This window comes from Tursiops truncatus, chromosome 15 (genome assembly GCF_011762595.2).
Source record: "Tursiops truncatus isolate mTurTru1 chromosome 15, mTurTru1.mat.Y, whole genome shotgun sequence".
NCBI classification, from domain to species: Eukaryota; Metazoa; Chordata; class Mammalia; order Artiodactyla; family Delphinidae; genus Tursiops; species Tursiops truncatus.
Window position 1 is genome coordinate 7,241,003 of NC_047048.1, and position 19,228 is coordinate 7,260,230.

The window sequence follows — 19,228 nt, forward strand, 5'->3', positions numbered from 1 at the left end:
TGTGTTAGTTTCTGCTGTATAACAAAGTGAATCAGCTATACCTATACATATATCATCCCCATATCCCCTCCGTCTTGCGTCTCCCTCCCACCCTCCCTATCCCACCCCTCTAGGTGGTCACAAAGCACCAAGCTGATCTCCCTGTGTTATGCGGCTGCTTCCCACTAGCTATCTATTTTACATTTGGTAGTATATATATGTCCATGCCACTCTCTCACTTCGTCCCAGCTTACCCTTCCCCCCTCCCCGTGTCCTCAAGTCCATTTTCTATGTCTGCATCTTTATTCCTGTCCTGCCCCTAGGTTACATAGATTCTTTTTTTTTTTTTTTTTTTCCGGTTGCGTTGGGTCTTTGTTGCTGCACACAGGCTTTCTCTAGTTGTGGCGAGCGGGGTCTGCTCTTTGTTGCAGTGCGCAGGCTTCTCATTGCAGTGGCTTCTCTTGTTGCGGAGCACAGGTTCTAGGTGCACAGGCTCAGTAATTGTGGCTCGTGGGCTCTAGAGCGCAGGCTCAGGAGTTGTGGCACATGGGCTTAGTCGCTCCGCGGCATGTGGGATCTTCCCAGACCAGGGCTCGAACCTGTGTCCCCTGCATTGGCAGACAGATTCTTAACCACTGTGCCACGAGGGAAGCCCCTACATAGATTCTTAATATCCTCCTTAAAATGTTATCCTGAACAGTCCTTTATTGTCTTCTTCCAGTATCTTGAAGGCTTTTGCCAGAGGACATACTTCCCCCAATTATTTTCCATTCATATATTCAAAAATAATTTTTAAATGGAAAAAATACCAAGAACTAGCTGTCAAAATTGCATGCTATCCAGCTCCAGAGCCCTGAAGATGGGATTGATAGACCCAGCCCCCCCCCCCGTAAACCTAGATCATGTCTTAATAGGAACTAATTATTGTCCAGAGGCTCTTGATCAAAACATTGTCTGATAGTTAAGCGGTAGTGAGTTCTCCATCACTGGAAGTGTTCAAGCACAGCCAGGATGACCACTTGGTGGGGATGAGTCAGCAGTCAGGGTAGAGGTGATTTTTTTAAATGACAAGGAACACCTGCTCATACTAAGACATTCAAACTGTTTGAAAGGGTAAAAGTGGATCACTGATTGACATTTTGGTTGTTTCATGGTTTTTAAAAAAAATGTCATGTTGTTACCAACAATGCTGAGACGGACATCCTTGCACATTTATCCCAGTGTACACATGCTCGTATATGCATAAGATAACTTCCTAGCAATGGGACTAAGTATCTTTTAAGAATCTCCTAATCCTGCAAGAATGTGATTATGTTGGTGACACCACCATTTTCAAATGGTACAAAACAATCAAAGGTGATCCTCTTGCCTGGTAAGAATCCTACGTTTTCTGAAGCTTAAAAAAGCCTTCACAACTTTCCTGAATAACCCCACTGCCATGAATAAAGATAGATTTTTAGACCTTGAACTGAAAGAAGCTTCACGTTATAATTTTCCCTAATATTATGTTAGACTTCTTTGGAGCAAATTTTGATTATAATGTTTTGGAGAGTAAATCTAGAAAAGGTCTCCATTCACTGACTCCCTCCCCAGTCATTCGACACGTACTAAGGCCTTCTCACTGCCCTTCCGCTCCTGTATCCCTTTCAGGGTCAGTCCAGGGGCATTCTTGGGGCCTCCAACACAATGCACTAGGATGTTCCAAGGAGATGTGGTTGTTACACCTCCTCCTCATGGTTTCCTCTTTACGTTCAGGATTTCTTGTCTCCCACGAGGCTGATGTAGTAAGAGAGGCCCCCGAGTGCCATCAAGCCTGGAAGGAAGGTCTTCCTCTCCCCTTAGAAAGCCAGTGGGAACAAGGGCAAGACCCAGAGGAACGAGGCCTAGAATGAGTAGCTCCCCAAAGCTACTCTCAGCTTTAGAGAGAGATGCTCTCCGTTAACCTCAATGACTTCTCCGTCTTTCCTTTCCTATTCTCACTGTGCAACTGGCAAGCCCTGAAGGACTAAGATATGGTTGTAGAACTACAGGGAAAAAGGCCAGAGAGGCCACTTTGCCTCTTCCTAGCCTTACAGCCCAGCCCGTACACAAAAACTAGATGTAGCCTGAGCCAGTTCACAAGACACTTCTACGCTGAGGTTTATGGCCAAAACTTCAGCTGGGGCTAAAGGATTCCTCTTCCTGCAGGAATACTTCCTTCCTCTCATACAGATCCCGCTTCAGGCTCATAAAGGCTCATGAAGGCCAAGAATTTAGGACACCAGGATCCAGATTTATCTTTTGTCCTCCTTATACCCTGAAAAGATGACCAATGCCAGGCACTGGGCTAGTTGTTGAGGAGCTACCCATCTGTGACAGATTTGCTTAGAGACCAAAAGAGCCTCCTTTTTGCACAAGATGCTTCCAAAAGCAGAACACATTAGAGCCTTAATTCTGCAGGATGTAATTCAAACACTGTCCATACATGCTGAGAAGGCTCAGAAGAAAAGAGTTCTTCAGAAGGTCTCTTCACCACCAAGGGAGTTTGCCCCAGGAAGTGCCCCATTTAACAGTGCCTTCTGTTCTTCTCAGATATTTTGAGGACAAAGACGGTGAGGCAGCCTCACAGTGTGAAGCCCACCCAGTCCTCCTTGGCCACTCTTCCTCTGTCTATTTCTAGGGATGAAAATTCCACAAGATCTGCCTGCATCTATCATAACGGCAGATTTCTTGTTCACCTCACCCACTGGAATTATTTATCTGCCCAGGTGTGGGCAATGAGTATGGATTTTGTAAATCCCTCAAGGGTAAAAAGATTCTATCAGAATGAAGCTTGTCAAGGAGACACCATCTGTTTTCCAAATCATTTTTTTTTTTCCAGGCGGTTCCTGAAGTAAGTTTCATTGTACTGATCATGGCGTGCACTTCTGTAGAGATGAGGAAGGTAAGACACAGGAAGGTTGAATCATTTGCCCCAGCCATGCCTGTGCTCCTGGCCACTGCACTGTACCGCCCTCTCTGTGGCATTTGGGAACACAGATCTCCCTGAACACAGAGGGCTCAGACGCAGTCAGGAGCAAAGGTGCTGCCCTCACAGGCCCGTCACCAGGGCATCCTGTGTGCACACCGGTGCCTTACCAGCTGGAACACCAGCGTCCTGAATGTAGCCTTTTCTCCCCTGGCCACCAGAGGTCGCTTTGGCGCCAGTGGAGAGCTTCTGAAGCAAAGCAGCTATGGCTTCAACCGAAATCTCGCCAAGTCTGAACTCCAATTTAACAAGTTTTTCTTTAAGCGTGTAACTGTATACTGGGGGCGGTGAAGCACTTTTAAAACAGAGTAAGTGAGGGACTTCCCTGGCGGTCCAGTGGTTATTAAGACTCTGCAGAGGGAGCAGGTTCCATCTCTGGTCAGGGAACTAAGATCCCTCATGCTCAGCGCAGGCCAAAAAAACAACAATCATGTAAGTGATTGATGTTTCTTACTCTCAAGTACAGGCATACCTCGGAGATACACTTACTTTATAAATACTTTATTGCTAAAAAATGCTGACCATCATCTGAGCCAGTAAGTGTAATCTTTTGCTGGTGGAGGGTCCCGTCTTGATGCATGGCTGCTGACTGATAAGGGTCATGGCTGCTGAAGGTTGCGACGGCTGTGTCAATTTCTTAAAATAAGACAACAGTGATTGACTGCATTGATTGACTCTTCCTTTCACAAACAATTTCTCTGTAGCCTGCAATGCTGTTTGATAGCATTTTACCCAGAGTAGAACTTCTTTCAAAATCGGAGTCAATTCCCTCAAATCCTGCCGCTGCTTTATCAACTAAGTTTATGTAATACTCTCATTCCTTTCCTGTCATTTCAACAGTCTTCACAGCATCTTCACCAGGAGTAGATCCCATCTCAAGAAACCGCTTTCTTTGCTCATCCAGAAGAAACAACTCCTCACCATGAAAGTTTTATTGCGAGATGGCAGCAGTTCAGTCACATCTTCAGGCTCCATTTCTAATTCTAGTTCTCTTGCCATTTCTACCACATCTGCAGTTACCACAGTGGTAACAAAGATCACTGATCACAGGTCACCATAACAAAGATAATAATAATGAAAAAGTTTGAAATATTGCAAGCATTACCAGAATGTGACACAGAGGCATGAAGTGAACAAATGCTGCTGGAAAAATGGCGCCAGTAGACTTGCTCAGTGCAGGGTTGCTACAGTACAAACCTTCAATTTGTAAAATACTCAGTATCTGAGAAGCACAGTAAAGCAGAGCGCAGTTAAATGAGGTCTGCCAGCATCTACGGAGAATACTCACCAAAAAGCTGAAACGTTACGGGAATCACTGCAAAAATGGTTGAAAGAAACATTCTAGAAATGATCACTGGAGTGTAAAGGGTCATCAGGACTGGCTGCTTTGTTCCATCTTAAAGGATGAAAAAGGTGGATTTGGGTCTGTGGGGGGGGGGAATGGCAGCGCATTCCAGAAAACAATATGAACAAAATCACAAAGGAAAAATAATAGCAAGGCAGGTTCCAGGGACGTGTCTGAGAATGAACTCCCAAGTCATCAAGTTGGTTTTCAGACTGCTGCCTCCCTCTTCTGATAACCCAGCCCGTCTCCCCTTTTTCCATACGCTCTCCTGGTCTATCAGGCAGGTCTGACCTACGTCCCTTGAATAAGCCATGCTTTTTGTGATCCTTCATGTCCCAGGCTGATAGTCTGCAAACTTAGGAAAAGGTGGCGATGTTGACCACAATGGGAAACCAAGAAATGGGATGGTTTCAGGGGAAGGCGGAAGGAAGTTACTCATTTGGGGCAAGTGAAGTTTGAGATGACAATGAAATTTTCAAGTGGAGGATCCAGTGTACCTTTCTTCAACAACACCTGGGTACCTGCTGTGTGCTGGGCACTGTGCTAGGCACAGGAGAAACAACAAAGGAAGGCAGTCTATCCTCTAGCAGGAATAATAGATATTAAATATGTACTATTATATAGAAAATTAGAATTTAGCATATTTGGAGTGAGAGGTAAGATTTAAATATCTCGATTAGGTAACCATGTATACCAATCATAATTGAAGCCAATCAACAAGCACTGTGCTAGGTGCTGTAAAAAAATAAAACATGAGTAAGACACTGTCCCAAGAGGAGCTTACAACTCACATGTCTCATCAACAGACAGTGTGGCATGATTACCTAGTATACCAGTCAGAGTCCTTTGTTACCAGGAACTGAAACCAACTCTGGCTAAATGAAGCAGAAAAGGAAACTGGGGAGCTCAGGGAATTGCCAGGAGGGCCAGAGAACCAGCAGGAGGTCTCACACTGGAGACAGAGCCGCAAATTACAAATCACCAGGTACCCCCACCCTACCTCTTACTGGTACGGGACACTGCCATTGGCGCCACTCCACCTGCGCCCTAGGTTTTGTCCTCTGACCCTCTGCCAGAGTCTTACCTATCCTCGTCACCCCATCCCCCCTCATTCCTTCCTGGACCAAAGTCCAGGTGAGAGTAAAGACTGGCCGAATCCAGCAGACATGCCCATGCTGTGGGCACAAAGAGGGCTGCCAAAGGGAATATCTGGGAAATTCAAATGCTACACTGGGAGGTTGCTCTATCTCCCCCTAGACTCGTAAGGTGGGGATTCTGAAACCCTAGGAAGGGGGTTTAGAGCCAGGGAAGTGAAAAAAAATGGCAAACATCTACCACAGAAAGTATTCAGGACCCTTAGGAATAGCATATGATAAGGTCCCAACTGCTTAGTTAAAAACAAGAAGTTAAAAAAAAAAACCCAGAGATGAGTGCAAATGACATCGTCAGGGAACAATGAGTACTTAAAGAATACACCAAAAATGGTGGCGGGGGCTTCCCCGGTGGCGCAGTGGTTGGGAATCCGCCTGCCGATGCAGGGGACACGGGTTCAAGCACTGGTCCGGGCGGATCCCACATGCTGCGGAGCAGCTGGGCCCGTGCGCCACAGCTGCTGAGGCCTGCACTCTGGAGCCCGCGAGCCACAACTACTGAGCCTGCGTGCTGCGGCTGCTGGAGCCCGTGCTTGACAACGGGAGAGGCCACCAAATGAGAAGCCCGCCCACCGCCGCGAGGGGTAGCGCCGGCTCGCTGCGCTAGAGAGGGCCCGCGCGCAGCAACGAAGACCCAATGCAGCCAAAAATAAATAAGTAAATAATAAATTTTTAAAAAAAGGTGGCAGGGAGCATCATCACAAGAGAGAGAAACACAGATCATAGACTCAGAAATGAAAGGCTTTGAGGCCACGTGGATCACCCTTCCACCCACCGCAGGAACCACCGCTCCAACCAGATGAGGGAAGAGGGAAGGCTTGGGGAGATGTCAACATGGGCTTCGCAGGATAACAATAAAAACACCATCCATACTAATGAGGGAGAATCTCACCTCTTCTATTTTTCCATTTATACAAATGGCACCACTAATTCTCCAGACTCATCTTTGATTCTTCTTCCTTCTCTACTTAGATGAGTTCTAAATTCAGGTGATTGGCCCATCACAGGTATCTCTCCAATTTGTCCCTCTCCATTTCATTTTTGTGCCTAGATTCCCAAAACTGCCCCCTAGATGATCTTCCAGCCTTCCATTTGTCCTTTCAAATCATCCCCCATATTACTGTAAGATTAACTTTTTCAAAGCTGTTTTCACCAAGTTATTCAGCAGCTCAGACAACTATAATGACTCCCAACTGCCTACTGCGTCAAATCCGACCTCATCTGCAGACACAAGCTCATTGGACCCACTAACCCATAGATTCTCTACGTGTAGCATTCACTAACCACGAAGAGATAAATGAGGTCCATCATCTTCTAGTTAGTTTAAACCACTTGAGTCTATGATTCTACGTGAGCAAAACCCCTATTTCTCACAATTCTCTCATGGATCTTATCTTCTCTGCAGCTAGGCATGGCATGTTGAGACAAGGAATTCTAGAAAGTGTCATCTTTCCAAGGCGTGTAGGAGTTTACATCTCTAGATCTTCTACACTTCCTCGGGCTGTTGCCTAGATCTCTGCTTTACATCTTTTTTTTTTTTTTTTTTTTTCGGTACGCGGGCCTCTCACTGCTGTGGCCTCTCCCGTTGCGGAGCACAGGCTCCGGACGCGCAGGCTCAGCGGCCATGGCTCACGGGCCCAGCTGCTCCGCGGCATGTGGGATCTTCCCGGACCGGGGCACGAACCCGTGTCCCCTGCATCGGCAGGCGGACTCTCAACCACTGCACCACCAGGGAAGCCCTCTGCTTTACATCTTTACCTCACTGCTCATTACTTCTTTATACACAACCTTCTCCTCTCCCCTATGAGCACATTTTATTATTTTGCCTTCTGCCCTTCTCACACACTCCCACTCCTTTTCACTCCATGATGACAACTTGCTTTATTGATATGATTCTTGACCTAAAAAATAACACCAAGATAGTTCAGCCAATGTCTATGCCATTGGCAAGCCTATGATATAGGCAGAGGAAAAAGGGAGATGAAAAAGAAAGGAGAAGGGCTTCCCTGGTGGTGCAGTGGTTGAGAGTCCGCCTGCCGATGCAGGGGACACGGGTTCGTGCCCCGGTCCGGGAAGATCCCACATGCCGCGGAGCGGCTAGGCCCATGAGCCATGGCCGCTGAGCCTGCGTGTCCGGAGCCTGTGCTCTGCAACAGGAGAGGCCACATCAGTGAGAGGCCCGCGTACCGCCAAAAAAAAAAAAAAAAAAAAGGAAGAAGAAAAAGTAGTAGACCAAAGAAGTTGGGAAAGGCAAATAGTAGTAATCGCTACCAATATCAAGTGTTTACAGTGTGTCAGACACTTTCTATACAGCATCAAATCGGACTTGCAAAGTAGGTATCTTCATTTTTTAAATGAGTAAACGGAGGGTTAAAGGACCCACCTGAGACTATACATCAAGTAGAGAGCAGAGACCAGATTGCATCCCAGGTGATTAGGCCCACCCCCTTGCAACTAAAGCATATGACCTCCATAACAAAGAGTAAGAAGAAAAGAATGCAAAGTGGAGACAGGTAGAGCCTTACCAACATTTGCTTCAAGTGCTACTCAAAAACAATAGCATCATTAGTTACCAACAATTATCTAGAAATATGCCATTAAGTTTTCGGCATGACAAAATTTAAGATTTCCCTCTTATCCATTTATATGCAAACTCCTTTACTACGTGGACACACACACACAAATATACACACTCACACATGCACATCCTCAGTCAAAAAGCTTGTATTACAATTTACATCCTTCTCATCTTTACACTTGTGTCTGGGTTACGATTGTCCCTTTTTAGCTTTAACCCATGCCAACTTTTTAAGATTCTCTTTATTTCTTTCTCTTTCGCCTTAATCATGCTTCTCCCCCTCTTCCTTACATCACTTTTCTTTCAGCCCCTCCTTTTCTCTTTTTATTTCTCGTCTGCCTCATTACCTACACCTTCCTCTTACTTTGTTGCTGCATCTAGCAGGTTCCCAGTAGATGTCTATTCTGAGCTCCATACTTCTCTCATGCCTGCCCTACCACCACCCTTTGTCTTTGCCTTCCTCGTCATTCCTCCTTCCCTACAGACAATTCCCGCCCTGCTCCCTCTCAATCGCCCACGCCCCTTCCATTAAACCACCCTACTTCCTCACAAACTCCAGCGGTCACCTCATCCACCTCTCACCCCTTTACCCGCCTTTCTCCCCCAAGGTTCCAAAGCGCGAGGACCTCATTGTCCTCCTCCCCCATCCTCCAACCAGCCCACAAGACAGCCTTGTTACCATGACGACAGGGCTACTCAAAGCTGAAGTCAAGGACCTGGTTGCCATGGCTTCCGCTTCTCCACCTCCAGCCCCGCCCGCGCGCTCCGCAGCATTGGCGCCTGCGCAGTACGCAAAGCCTTGGTTCTCTGAACCGCGGCGGACGGGGCGGGGCTTCAAGAGAGAGGGAGGGAAGGAGGCAAAAGGATAAGAACGGGAGTGGAGCTGGCGCCTACGGTGGCCGAAGAGGGACGCGCAGAGCCGGAGGCTGCAGGATGGTAGGCTGTGCAAAGAGGGAGGGGAGGGGGAACCGAGGGGCGTGGGCTGCACCTGCAGGGGTCCTTGGGGCCGCCCTCGGTGTGAGCCGCTCTTTCTCCCTCCGGTCCTCAGAGGCCCTCACTTACCTGGGCGGGTGGGCTAGCCGGCCTCGGAAGGAAGACCAGCTGGAAATGGCTTTAGGGAGAAGGCGCGGAGAGGGGGCGCATTTGTGGGGAGAGAGGGAGGTGACTAGGGGGCGGTGGGACCGTCCGGAGCCACGGGGGGCGCGCGGGTCGCGATCCAAGGAGTCCCAACCACTGCCGCAGGGAAGTCGCCCGAGGAATGGGGGCTCCGGGGCCTGTTGGCGGAGGGAGGCAGCGGGGGTCGCAAGTCACCGAGACCCTCTGTCCACGTGCAGCCCAGAGCAGCGGCGGCCGGCGGGAAGGGCGGTGTGTGCGAGGGGATAGTTTCCGGGTCCGAGGAGTGGACGTCCTGCCTCACCTAGAGGCGGGGGTGAGGTGGGGAAGCCAAGTGGGCTCGAGGTTTTGCTCTCGGGGACCCAGGCTTTGGCTTCCCGGTTCCGGTGCTCTTGGCTCTCCGGCCCCCACCCCATCCTCTTTCCGGAACTCGGGCCTTCCGTCTTCCTGCTCCCGGCCCACCCCTCATCGTAGCCGCACACGGCTCCCTTGTGCCCCTCTGTTGACCACCCGCCACGCTAGCAGCGCTTCCCCTTCCCCGCCACCAAAAAAACCCCCAGTTCTCTCGAATTCTGATCCTTAGCCGTCTAAACTAGTGCTGTTCCGCACACCCAGGACTCCGGCCCTGGTAATGTACACGGAGAGAAGAGCTCCAGGGAGAGGGAGATGACTCCAGGATGTGGCCCGGACCCGCCCACCCCCCCGAACTGGGAAGCTGTGGTTGCACGGGGTAGTGAGGGCTCTGCACTCCCCAGTCCACCCCCCTGGGCTTGTTCCACAAACATTCCCTAGGCGAGCCACCCTGAATGGCTGTGTCCAAACTGAGGGACTGAAAGGGAAATTGGTCACCTGGTATCTGGGGAAGTGTGGGCATTCAGCAGGAGGCACCCTAAAAGGAGGAAAAGAGGAATATGTCTGGCCAAATGCCTGGAGGGCCGAGGAGAGCAGAGGGTGGAATCCGGGGCTCCCAATACCATGTGCTAACGTGAAGAATACCCCTGAGCACAGGACTGGCACTGGAGGGCAGTGTGCTGGGGACATCAGCAAGGGTGTATGGCTAGGATGGGGTGGAGGATTGAGGTAACTTCTTGAGAACAAAATACCTGATTTCAGCGTGGTGGTGGATAGAAAGAGCAGGAAAGAAAACAGACGTCTCTGACATCAGCTATGGGCTTCTTGTCACCGTGATAGCATTTTACCCACCTTTGGAAAACAGAATTAGGAAACAGGAGATCAGGAAATAATAATAATGATACCTAATGTGTTACAGTGCTCCCTACGTGTCAGGCACTGTTTCACGTATCAACTCCTTCAATCCCACCTAACAACTCGGGAAAGTAGGTACTTTTATTATTTCCATCTTACACACCAAGAAACTGAAGCCCAGAGACATAAAGTAATTGCCCAAGGCAAATTACTCAACTACTAGAGGCAGGATTTGAACCCAAATGACAGACTCAGAAGCTCTGACACCCCCTACAAGGAAAGGCACCTGCTGGTGGGAGTAGCCAGTGTTGACAGCAAGGGCTGATGTTTTGAAGAAAGTAGGAGCCGTGAGTAGAGAAGAGGTAGATGGGATGGGTTTGGGGCTGTGTATTTCTGGAGGAAACCAGCTCAGAGAACCAAATCTCTGACCCTTGGCTCTGACTCCCCCCCACCCCCAGATGCGATTTATGCTGCTGTTCAGCCGGCAGGGGAAGCTGCGGCTACAAAAATGGTACCTGGCCACCTCGGACAAGGAGCGAAAGAAGATGGTTCGGGAGCTCATGCAGGTCGTTCTGGCTCGCAAGCCCAAGATGTGCAGCTTCCTGGAGTGGAGGGACCTCAAAGTTGTCTATAAGAGGTGACTCCCCACCTACTTTCAGACCTGCCTGGATCCTGCTTGATTGGGGTCTGGGATGGGTTCACCTGGCCAAGAAATAGGCAGTCCCTTAGGTCAGGAAGAGCTTAGAGCTAAGGACATCCGGAGGGCAGCGATGAACTCCAGCCGCCTTTACTTTCCAAATTCACGTTGAAGAAATTCTTGTTCCCTTTTGGCTTTGCTCAAGCCTGACACCTACTTCATGCACCTACCTCTGTCCCGAAGGCCCCATCTTGTCTGTTGCACACGTCCCTGGCAGCCTCATTCAACAGTCATAGATCCTGCACCACTTTCCTAACACACACACACACACACACACACACACACACACACACGTGCACCAGCCCTTCCCAGTTCCTCCTCTGAGCAGGTGAATTCGTGGCTCAGGTTTTTGCTGAGTCAAACTGAACAGGTCAGAGGTCGAGAGGGAAAGAGCTTGCGTCTGTGAGAGGCACTAAGAGGCAGAGTGAGTTACTGTTTGCACACCCTGGGGCCACCCCGCCTGTGTCCAGTAGGGGCACAGACTGGGAATGGGGGGAAATGAGAGGTTTGGGCACAAAATGCCTGGGTCCCAAAGCAGCCCCAGGAGCCATCCCAGCCGTCCCTCCCGTGCCCCTGTCCTCAGATATGCCAGCCTCTACTTCTGCTGCGCCATCGAGGGCCAAGACAACGAGCTTATCACGCTGGAGCTGATCCACCGGTACGTGGAGCTCCTGGACAAATACTTCGGCAGCGTAAGTCTCCCCATCCACCCATTGCTATACGCAGCAATCCCCTCTTTTTACCAAACTCTGGGGTCCTTCCGATCTCTGCCCTGGAAGACTCAGGAGAGGGGAAGTTGGAACAGTGAGAACAGTAGTTAATCTCCCTCTTTAAGCCTTAAGCCTATTAGCCATGCCCCTTAATCAGCCTGGGGGGGAGGGTGGGGACCAGAGTCTGCCACTTAGTCAATCCATCTAGAGCTCAGCTCAAACTTCTCACACAAGGACAGAGGCCATGTTCAGATTTTTATCAGTGGTTCCTGACCTTGACTTTGCTTTGGAATCTTCTGGAGAGGTTTTTTTTAAAAATAGCGATGCCTATGTCTCACCCCTGGAGATTCTGAATTAACTGATCTGGGCTATAGTCTGGGCACTGGCAGTGAGCTCAGATCTTAGGTGGGGAATGGTAATAACTCCATAATTTGTATTCCACTTAATAATTTACACAGTGCTTTCAGGTTCTCCTGATCGCTCCTCATTCCGTCCTATGAGTAGGTGTTGGTGTCTCCATTTTCAGATGAGAAAACTGAGACTCAGAGAAATTGAATGCCATGTAGAGTTAGCTGGTTAGTGTCACAGTGCTGCTTGGAACCGAAGTCATTTACCCCATGATCCAGAACCTCCTTCCCTGCCCGGTCACTGTGCCTAGGGAGGGAAGCTAGCCCAGCCTCTGGTAGGAACTGTGTCGCGGATCTGGGGGGAAGGCAACAGGAGTCAAGGGTAGACTAGAGCAACTAATGTCTCATGATCACAGAGAAAGAGGCAAGAGAAGAAGGAAAAGCCAAACAAAGGACTAAGGCCTAGGGGTTGGGAGGACATAGACCTGGGGCAAGAACCCAAGGTGGGCAGGAGTGGTCACAAAGGCCATGGAACCGTGATGAGAAAAAAGTGGGGTGGAGATGCACCTTGACACTCAGCTCTGCCTCCCCCGCCTCCTCCCAGGTTTGCGAGCTGGACATCATCTTCAACTTTGAGAAGGCCTACTTCATCTTGGATGAGTTTCTGATGGGGGGTGACGTCCAGGACACCTCCAAGAAGAGTGTGCTGAAGGCTATCGAGCAGGCGGACCTGCTGCAGGAGGTACGGGCCGGGACGGTGAGGGGTAGGAGGAAGAGGACCAAGGCCAGGGGCACCCTCCCTGCTCTGGACACCTTGCCTGCGGGCCCCAGCTGCCCCTTCCCGCCCTCCCTGTGGCGTCTGGCCCCCAAGGCGCCTGGTTGGCCAGCTGGCCCTCAAGCCCGAACTGCTCGGGGTGGGAGGTAGTGGGGGTGGCGGACGGCCGCCTGTGCCAGTTCCCCCCTCCTTCTCCCAAGACCCAGGGTGTCTCATCCCAGCCAGATCGCCTTTGTCCCACGCTACTCTTGGCATTTAGGGTTGCTCAGAGAATTGGAGAAGGGGCACGTGATAGGTCATTCTTTCTTTCTTTTTTTTAAACACACACATACTCAAAGCCTCTGCTTCTCAGAAGCAAAATTTTGCCATGGGGATTTGGGGGTTGGGGTCGAGGGCGCCTGGTTGTTGATTCTCCCTTCTATCCGGCACCCCCGCCCTCACGCCATTACTGCCTGCCCCCTCTCTGCTGTGCCACTGCTGAGCCTTGGTGCAGGGAGATGAGTCACCGGAACCTGCAATGATGAGCAAGCCGGCCTGAGCTGGCTCTGAGGAGGGGGAGAGATGGGGGGCGGGGGGGGGGGCTCATCCCTGCAGAAGGAGAAAGGGCAGAATCCAACTTGCCATCTCACTGGTCCAGCTCCCCCATCACACACACACACACGCACACACACATGCACACTCATACACACGTGCCCTGGCACTCACACACCCACCCTGTTGCTACTGCTCTGCTCAGACCCTAATGACTCATCTCTCTGCAGTCTGGTCCACCTTTCCTCGGGGACCTGATGCCAACTTCTTACTCCCTCCCCGCACCCAACCATCTGCCACCCCCAGCCCTGGGAAAGCCAGTTTCCCAGCCCCCAGTCCCAGTTTTCCTCCCTCCCCTTCGGATACTGAGGCCGAGCCCCTTGCTTGCCAAGCTCCTGGCTTTGGGTTCTCTGCGTGGTGGGGGACTCAACCTGGACCCCACTCCTTGCCATGGTTGGCTCTGGGGGGTGCACCTGGGAGGCGCCCCCTGGGAGGCTGGAGAGCTCCCCTGAAGGGTGCCCAGCTGTTCCAGCCTTGGGCTCACGTTGGCTTCTCTCTTCCCTCCCCGCGTCTCTCTGTGCTTCCCCCTCCTCTGTCTGTCCTGACGATTGCTGTCTTGCCCACCCTCCACTCCCTCACCCTGTCTGCCTCTCCTGGCGTCTCCACATCACCCTCTGTCTGTCTCTGCCTTAGGAGGATGAGTCGCCGCGCAGTGTGCTGGAGGAGATGGGTCTGGCCTAGCCTCCGCCCGGGGCCACGTGGAGATGTGGGGAGCTGGTGGAGAGGCAGGGCATCGGTGGCCCTTTTCTTGGTGGGACCCAGCTGCCCCTCCTCTGCTGCCTCACCTACTTTTGCAGTGAGCTGTGGGCTCAGGACCCTCAAACATTCCCTCCCTCCACCCCCTACCTCCTGTTTCCCCTTTTCCCACTGAAGGTTTTAGGAGCTAGGAGGCAGGAAAATGTGACCAAGTCGGGGGTGCTATTTGGCTTTCATTCCCTGCCTTTGAAGAACTAATGTCACCCCAAACTCCCCCCCACCCTTATAACTGTAAATATATAAATATGTCAGGTTAAAGGGAAAAGGTTTTCAGGGCTCTTCTCTTCTCCCTGCCCCATAACCTACCTCCAGCCCTCCCCGCAGCCAGCCAGGGCAGCTTCTCTGCCTGGGAGGGGGACCTCCGTGTCTCCAGAGGGAAGTCCTTTTCCCTCATCTGTCTCCTCCCCTTCCTTCTTGGCTGCAGTGGGGCCTCCGTTCAGTTCTAGGGGAGGAGCAACATAGTTAATTTTTTTCTAACCTTGCTACTTTGAGGAAAGGGAGGGCTGGGGGAAGGGTAGGCTTTACAGAAGACTGGGCCCTGTCCCTCCTTCACTCCGAGTTCCCGGTGAGGCAGGAGCTAAGTGGGTGGGGTGGGGAAAGTGTCTGATTTTTTTTTTCTTTTCCTCTAAAATAAAAGGAAAAGCATTTCTGGACTTTGCCTGGCTTAGGCTCTGTGAAGGAGGGCTGCTGCGATCAGTCAGGACGGGAAGGCAACACTGCCCGTTCCACTCATCCCTGGAACTAGGGTTGCCAGATTTAAGCACCCCCCCCAAAAAAAATGAAGATACCCAGTTCAATTTGTTATGATAATGAATAATGTTTTTAGGATGAGTGTGTCCTGTGCAAATGTATTCATTGTTTATCTGAAATGCAAATTTGACTGATTGTCCTGTATTTTACCTGGCACCGCCCTCCCCCCAAACAGATTTGTGAGCTCAGTGTCTCTCTGACCTCAGTGACCACTGACCAAGGTGCCTCCAGCTCCCTGAGCTGCCTTCAGACAGGGAGGAGCAACTCCTGGGGACATGGTTTCACTCCTCTGAGGTTTCTTTGTGGTCCTTCACCTGGTTTAGTTTCATTTGGGGAGGAGACTCCAGAGTTCAAGGATGTATCCCATCCTCTATGCTTAGAAAAGGCTTGAGAAGCAGTTAAAAGGATGTTTCCGTGGCCGCCAACCCTTTCTCCCCACATGTCTTGTGAGGTACATAGGACCAGGGAATTGAGGGAGCAGTTAAGGGAGGTGGGTGGGTAAGGTGGAGCAGGGGTGGTGGGAGCCACCAGCACTGCCTAGGTGGCCCTGAGATCGTGCAAAGAAGGATTTACTAGGTGGCTCAGAGCTGTGGCACCGTGTCCGCTCTGCATCTCTCTGCCAGGGCCTGGGGACCTGTGACTTTAACCCCCAAGCTGGAAGTGGAATTTAGGGTTTCCTAAAGGATGTGAGCCTATTCTACGCCCCCTCCCCCACGCCGAATACGGTTGAAAGAGGTTCTGTCACTCAACCTTCGCTGTTGAGCAGGAGATGGGTGTTGTGGATGGCGCTTCCCTCACCGCCCCTTGGGAAGGACCACACAGGCCCAAGGGGACGGGTGAATAACCGAGAACAAAGTCCTAATAAAATAGTCACTTTTATTTCTTAGCAAAACTATTTCCTCCGTGAGGGGTATTTACAACAGAGTAGGGAAAGAAGGGGTAAATTCACAGCGATCCGGAGAGGGTGGAGAGGCTCTTGGGAGGCCCAAAGGGCGGGAGACAGACACTTCTTCACACAGTTAACTGGAAATCCTTTTTCCGGTTTCAGACCGGGACATCCCGAGAGGGACTAGGTGGGGACGGGGCCCCGCGGGGGCAGGGAACTCGCACAAACTACCCGCCCCCCCCCTGCTGGCCCCGAGACACCGGTGAGTGAGTTTGGGATTTCGGGCTTCCGACGCACGAAGAGGTCTGACAGGTCCCGGCGTAGCCCGGGGGCGGGGCGGCCCGCGGGCGGAGGGGTGGACGGGGGCGGGGCTGGGCGCATGCAAACACTGAGAGGGCAAAGGAACGACACGGAGGGGGGTGGCGGCGCGCGCGGTGGCGCGCGGGGGCGGGGCCGGTCACGGGCGCCTGAGCAGCACGTGCTCGATGTAATTCTCCAGCTCTTCCTGCTCCTGCAGCCGGCGCTCCTCTGCCTCCGCCTGCTCCTGAGCGCGCCGCGCCTGGGCCTCCCTGTCGGGATAGTGGCTCGAAGGCGGCAGGGCGTGGTGGTAGTGGCGGCGGCGCGAGGCAGCGGGTGGCTGCAGTGTTCGCGGCCGGATGTAGTTGGGAAAAGGGTGGTAGGGCCCCGGGGGAAACACCTCGTCCTCCTCCCGATCCCAGGGCGGGAGCACCTCGTTCCAGTCGGGCAGCTCGTCCCGAGCCGGGGCTGGGGAGAGGGGCTGGGGCTGCGGGGAGCGGGCGTGAGTGGGGACGGGGGCGGCCCGGGGGGGCGGCACAGGCTCGGGAGGGGCGTTCTTCTTCCGCTTCCGCTTCTCTTCCACCTCCTCGATGATGCTGACCACGTCGTCCGCTGGCAGGTGGAGTTTGGTGGACAGCTCAATGAGGCTATCGATTGTCTGCGGGTCCATCTCTTCGTCGTCGTCGTCCTCCTCCCCGCCCTCCTCTGCCCCCTCGGCCTCCTTTCGTCGGTGGCCGGGCGTCTCCTCCTGGGAGCGCTTGTCTTCGGCTCCGGCTTCTCCGTCCTCCTCCTCGGCGAACAGTAGAGCGTTCTGTCGCGCCCTCTCCGCCTCCTCCGCCTCCGCCTCCGCCTCCGCCGCCTCCTCATCCTCTTCCCCCGCCCTCTCCTCCCCGCCGCGTCTCTCCTGCTCCGCCGCCTCCTGCCCCCTCTCGGTCTCTCGCTCCTCCTCCTGCTGCAGCCCCCGACCCCCCAGGCCGCGCTGCCGAGCCCCGCCCTGCAGCAAATACTGGAGCAGCAGGTCGGAGGCGAGGTCGGCCAGCCGCTCTTCTTGGGCCGCGGCCTGCCGTGTGGCCTCCGCCTGCCGCCGCCCGGCTTCCACCTGCGCCAGCCCTTGCTGTAGAAGGCGCTCTCCCGCCTCAGAGCCGCCCAGGAGTGAGGTCTCCGGCCGGCGCGCCTTGGTAAAGGGAGCGCCCAGGCCTTGGTACGCCTTGGACAAGGGTGCCAGTGCCTCACCTAGGTGTGTTTTGGGGGAGGACACTCCTTCCCCGAACTGGTGGGCTTCGGGAAGGGGCCCGCTCTCGGGCATACGCGCCTGGAATTGCGGGGGAGCAGGCGGCGGCAGGGCCGCGCGCTCCGGGACGCGCGCCTGGAACTCTCCCCAGGAAGCCCGCCACACGCGCTCCGGCCCGGGGCTCTCCAGGTTGACTCGGGTCAGCGTGTGCGTGCGGGTTTCCGTCTCTGCTGCCGCCGTCTCTTGCTGGCGCTTGGCACTGCTCGGACTGAAATCTCGCAGTTCCTGAAGCAGGGAAGCTAGCGCCTCGAGCTCCTCGGAGGGGTCGGCCGCCTCGGGACCATTCTCCTGAGTCTGAGGGCGAGGCGGGGCCGCGGGCGCCTGGGTCTCTGGCGCTGGGAGACTGTGGGTCTGGCTGCGCACGGTCTCGGTCAGCAGAGCTTCTGCTGCTTCTTCCTCTGGCCGCTGCTGGGAGCCGCCAGGCGCTGGGGGCGAGGCCGGGCGGTCGAGTGCCTGCAGCAGCACCGCGGCCAGCGCCCGGGGATCCACGCCCTGGAAAAGCTCTCCCTCGTCCTGCGGCTCTGAATTCCTAGCGGCTCGGACCTCTGGGGCGCTAACATCCTTCGGCCCGAGCACTGCGTCCCCGGCTACCGGCTCTTTATGCTCAGAGCTGGGGGGAGGTGGCTGAGCCTCAGGGTGCCCCGGGGGCGCTGCTCCCAACCCCTTGGTCAGTAGAAGGAAGCAGAGGAGGACAGGAGCCGGCAACCTGAGCGATTTCATGACCGAAGTGCTGCCGGAGACTGTGAAAAAATAGAAGTGACCAAAGAAAGAGAGGGTTTCTGTAAGAATTTTCCGCTCTCTGATTTTATATTCCCTTCCCCCACCTTTAATCAGGAAAGCCGGGGCTTCCCTTATCCCCCTAACCTTACCCTGAAAAGGGACGTTTAGGAGCAAAGGAGGAAGATGTGCCGATCTCTGGAGTCGTGTAAATGGGAAAACGCCTGCAACCCTTGCTCCCCCGGTGCCTCCTCGCCCCCCTTCCCTGAGCCAGCTCACTGGCAGCGCCCACGTACTAAGCAGCAAGGATACGGGGAAAAAAAAAATCTCTGCTCCCTCCCCACAGGACTCCCCGGATGGTGCGTGGGCGACTTCAGCAGCAAGAGAAGAGCGGCGACTCCCCCATTTACCAGGGACCCTTCCCGGGGGCTCCCCGCTGTGTTTTCAACACTCCCAACTGGGGGAGAGAGAACCCTCCCTCACGCCCACGGCTGCTGAGGGTTTGAGGGACGGACAGCAGAGTATTTACCAGCTGGTGCCACGACGCGGGAGGTGGAGAGGAGGGTCGGGGTGGGGTGGGGACAGGGGAAGATCGGGACTCGTCCGCCTCGGCTCCGAGCGGTGGCTAGGATACGAGCGATGGTCGAGGTCTGGCGTCCAGTGGGCTGGGCTCAGCTGGATCCGCGCGGCTCCGGGAGACTCGCTCGCTCAGGCTTCAGCACGCTGGACAGCGCCCGCGCCGCTACCGCCTTATAAAGAGGAGCGCGCGGGGTCACGTGGGAATAGCCCCGCCCCATTGACGTCAATGTTCATTCATGGGGAAGCGGGCGGGCGCCTAGAGGCGGGAGGCCGCCCAGCGATTGGAGGATGCGTGCCTCTCCCGGCCCGCGCCTGCGCGCTGCAGGCCTCTTTGGAGGGGTGTGCGCTATCCTGGCACCAGGGAAATGAATGAATGAAGGAATGAATGAATGAAATGCTGAGGCGGGCGGGGCAGGGGGGCTATGAATGAATGAAGGAGGGACGAGGAGAAAA

At 53.5% G+C, this 19,228-nt stretch overlaps 2 protein-coding genes across 2 annotated transcripts; one reads left to right on the plus strand and one right to left on the minus strand.

Annotated features, from left to right (window-relative positions):
• Positions 1 to 8,872: 8,872 nt before the first annotated feature.
• On the plus strand, positions 8,873 to 14,908 carry AP1S1 (adaptor related protein complex 1 subunit sigma 1). Its single transcript, XM_033839866.2, has 5 exons — positions 8,873 to 8,996; positions 10,838 to 11,016; positions 11,660 to 11,768; positions 12,738 to 12,875; positions 14,133 to 14,908. The coding sequence occupies exons 1-5, from the start codon at positions 8,994 to 8,996 to the stop codon at positions 14,178 to 14,180; spliced, it is 477 nt and encodes a 158-aa protein (XP_033695757.1). The 5' UTR covers positions 8,873 to 8,993; the 3' UTR covers positions 14,181 to 14,908.
• A 959-nt stretch (positions 14,909 to 15,867) lies between these two features.
• On the minus strand, positions 15,868 to 18,940 carry VGF (VGF nerve growth factor inducible). The gene is made up of 2 exons (XM_033839865.2): positions 18,726 to 18,940; positions 15,868 to 18,219 (listed from the first exon to the last, which is right to left on the minus strand). Exon 2 carries the CDS (start codon positions 18,197 to 18,199, stop codon positions 16,349 to 16,351), a length of 1,851 nt encoding a protein of 616 aa, XP_033695756.1. The 5' UTR covers positions 18,200 to 18,219; positions 18,726 to 18,940; the 3' UTR covers positions 15,868 to 16,348.
• Between the last annotated feature and the right edge of the window lie 288 nt (positions 18,941 to 19,228).

Coding starts and splice junctions, on each gene's coding strand:
- AP1S1 (XM_033839866.2), top strand. Junction 11,017..11,659: donor CTCAAAGTTGTCTATAAGAG/GTGACTCCCCAC, acceptor CCCTGTCCTCAG/ATATGCCAGCCTCTACTTCT. Junction 12,876..14,132: donor AGGCGGACCTGCTGCAGGAG/GTACGGGCCGGG, acceptor TCTCTGCCTTAG/GAGGATGAGTCGCCGCGCAG.
- VGF (XM_033839865.2), bottom strand. CDS start 18,199: ATGAAATCGCTCAGGTTGCCGGCTCCTGTCCTCCTCTGCTTCCTTCTA.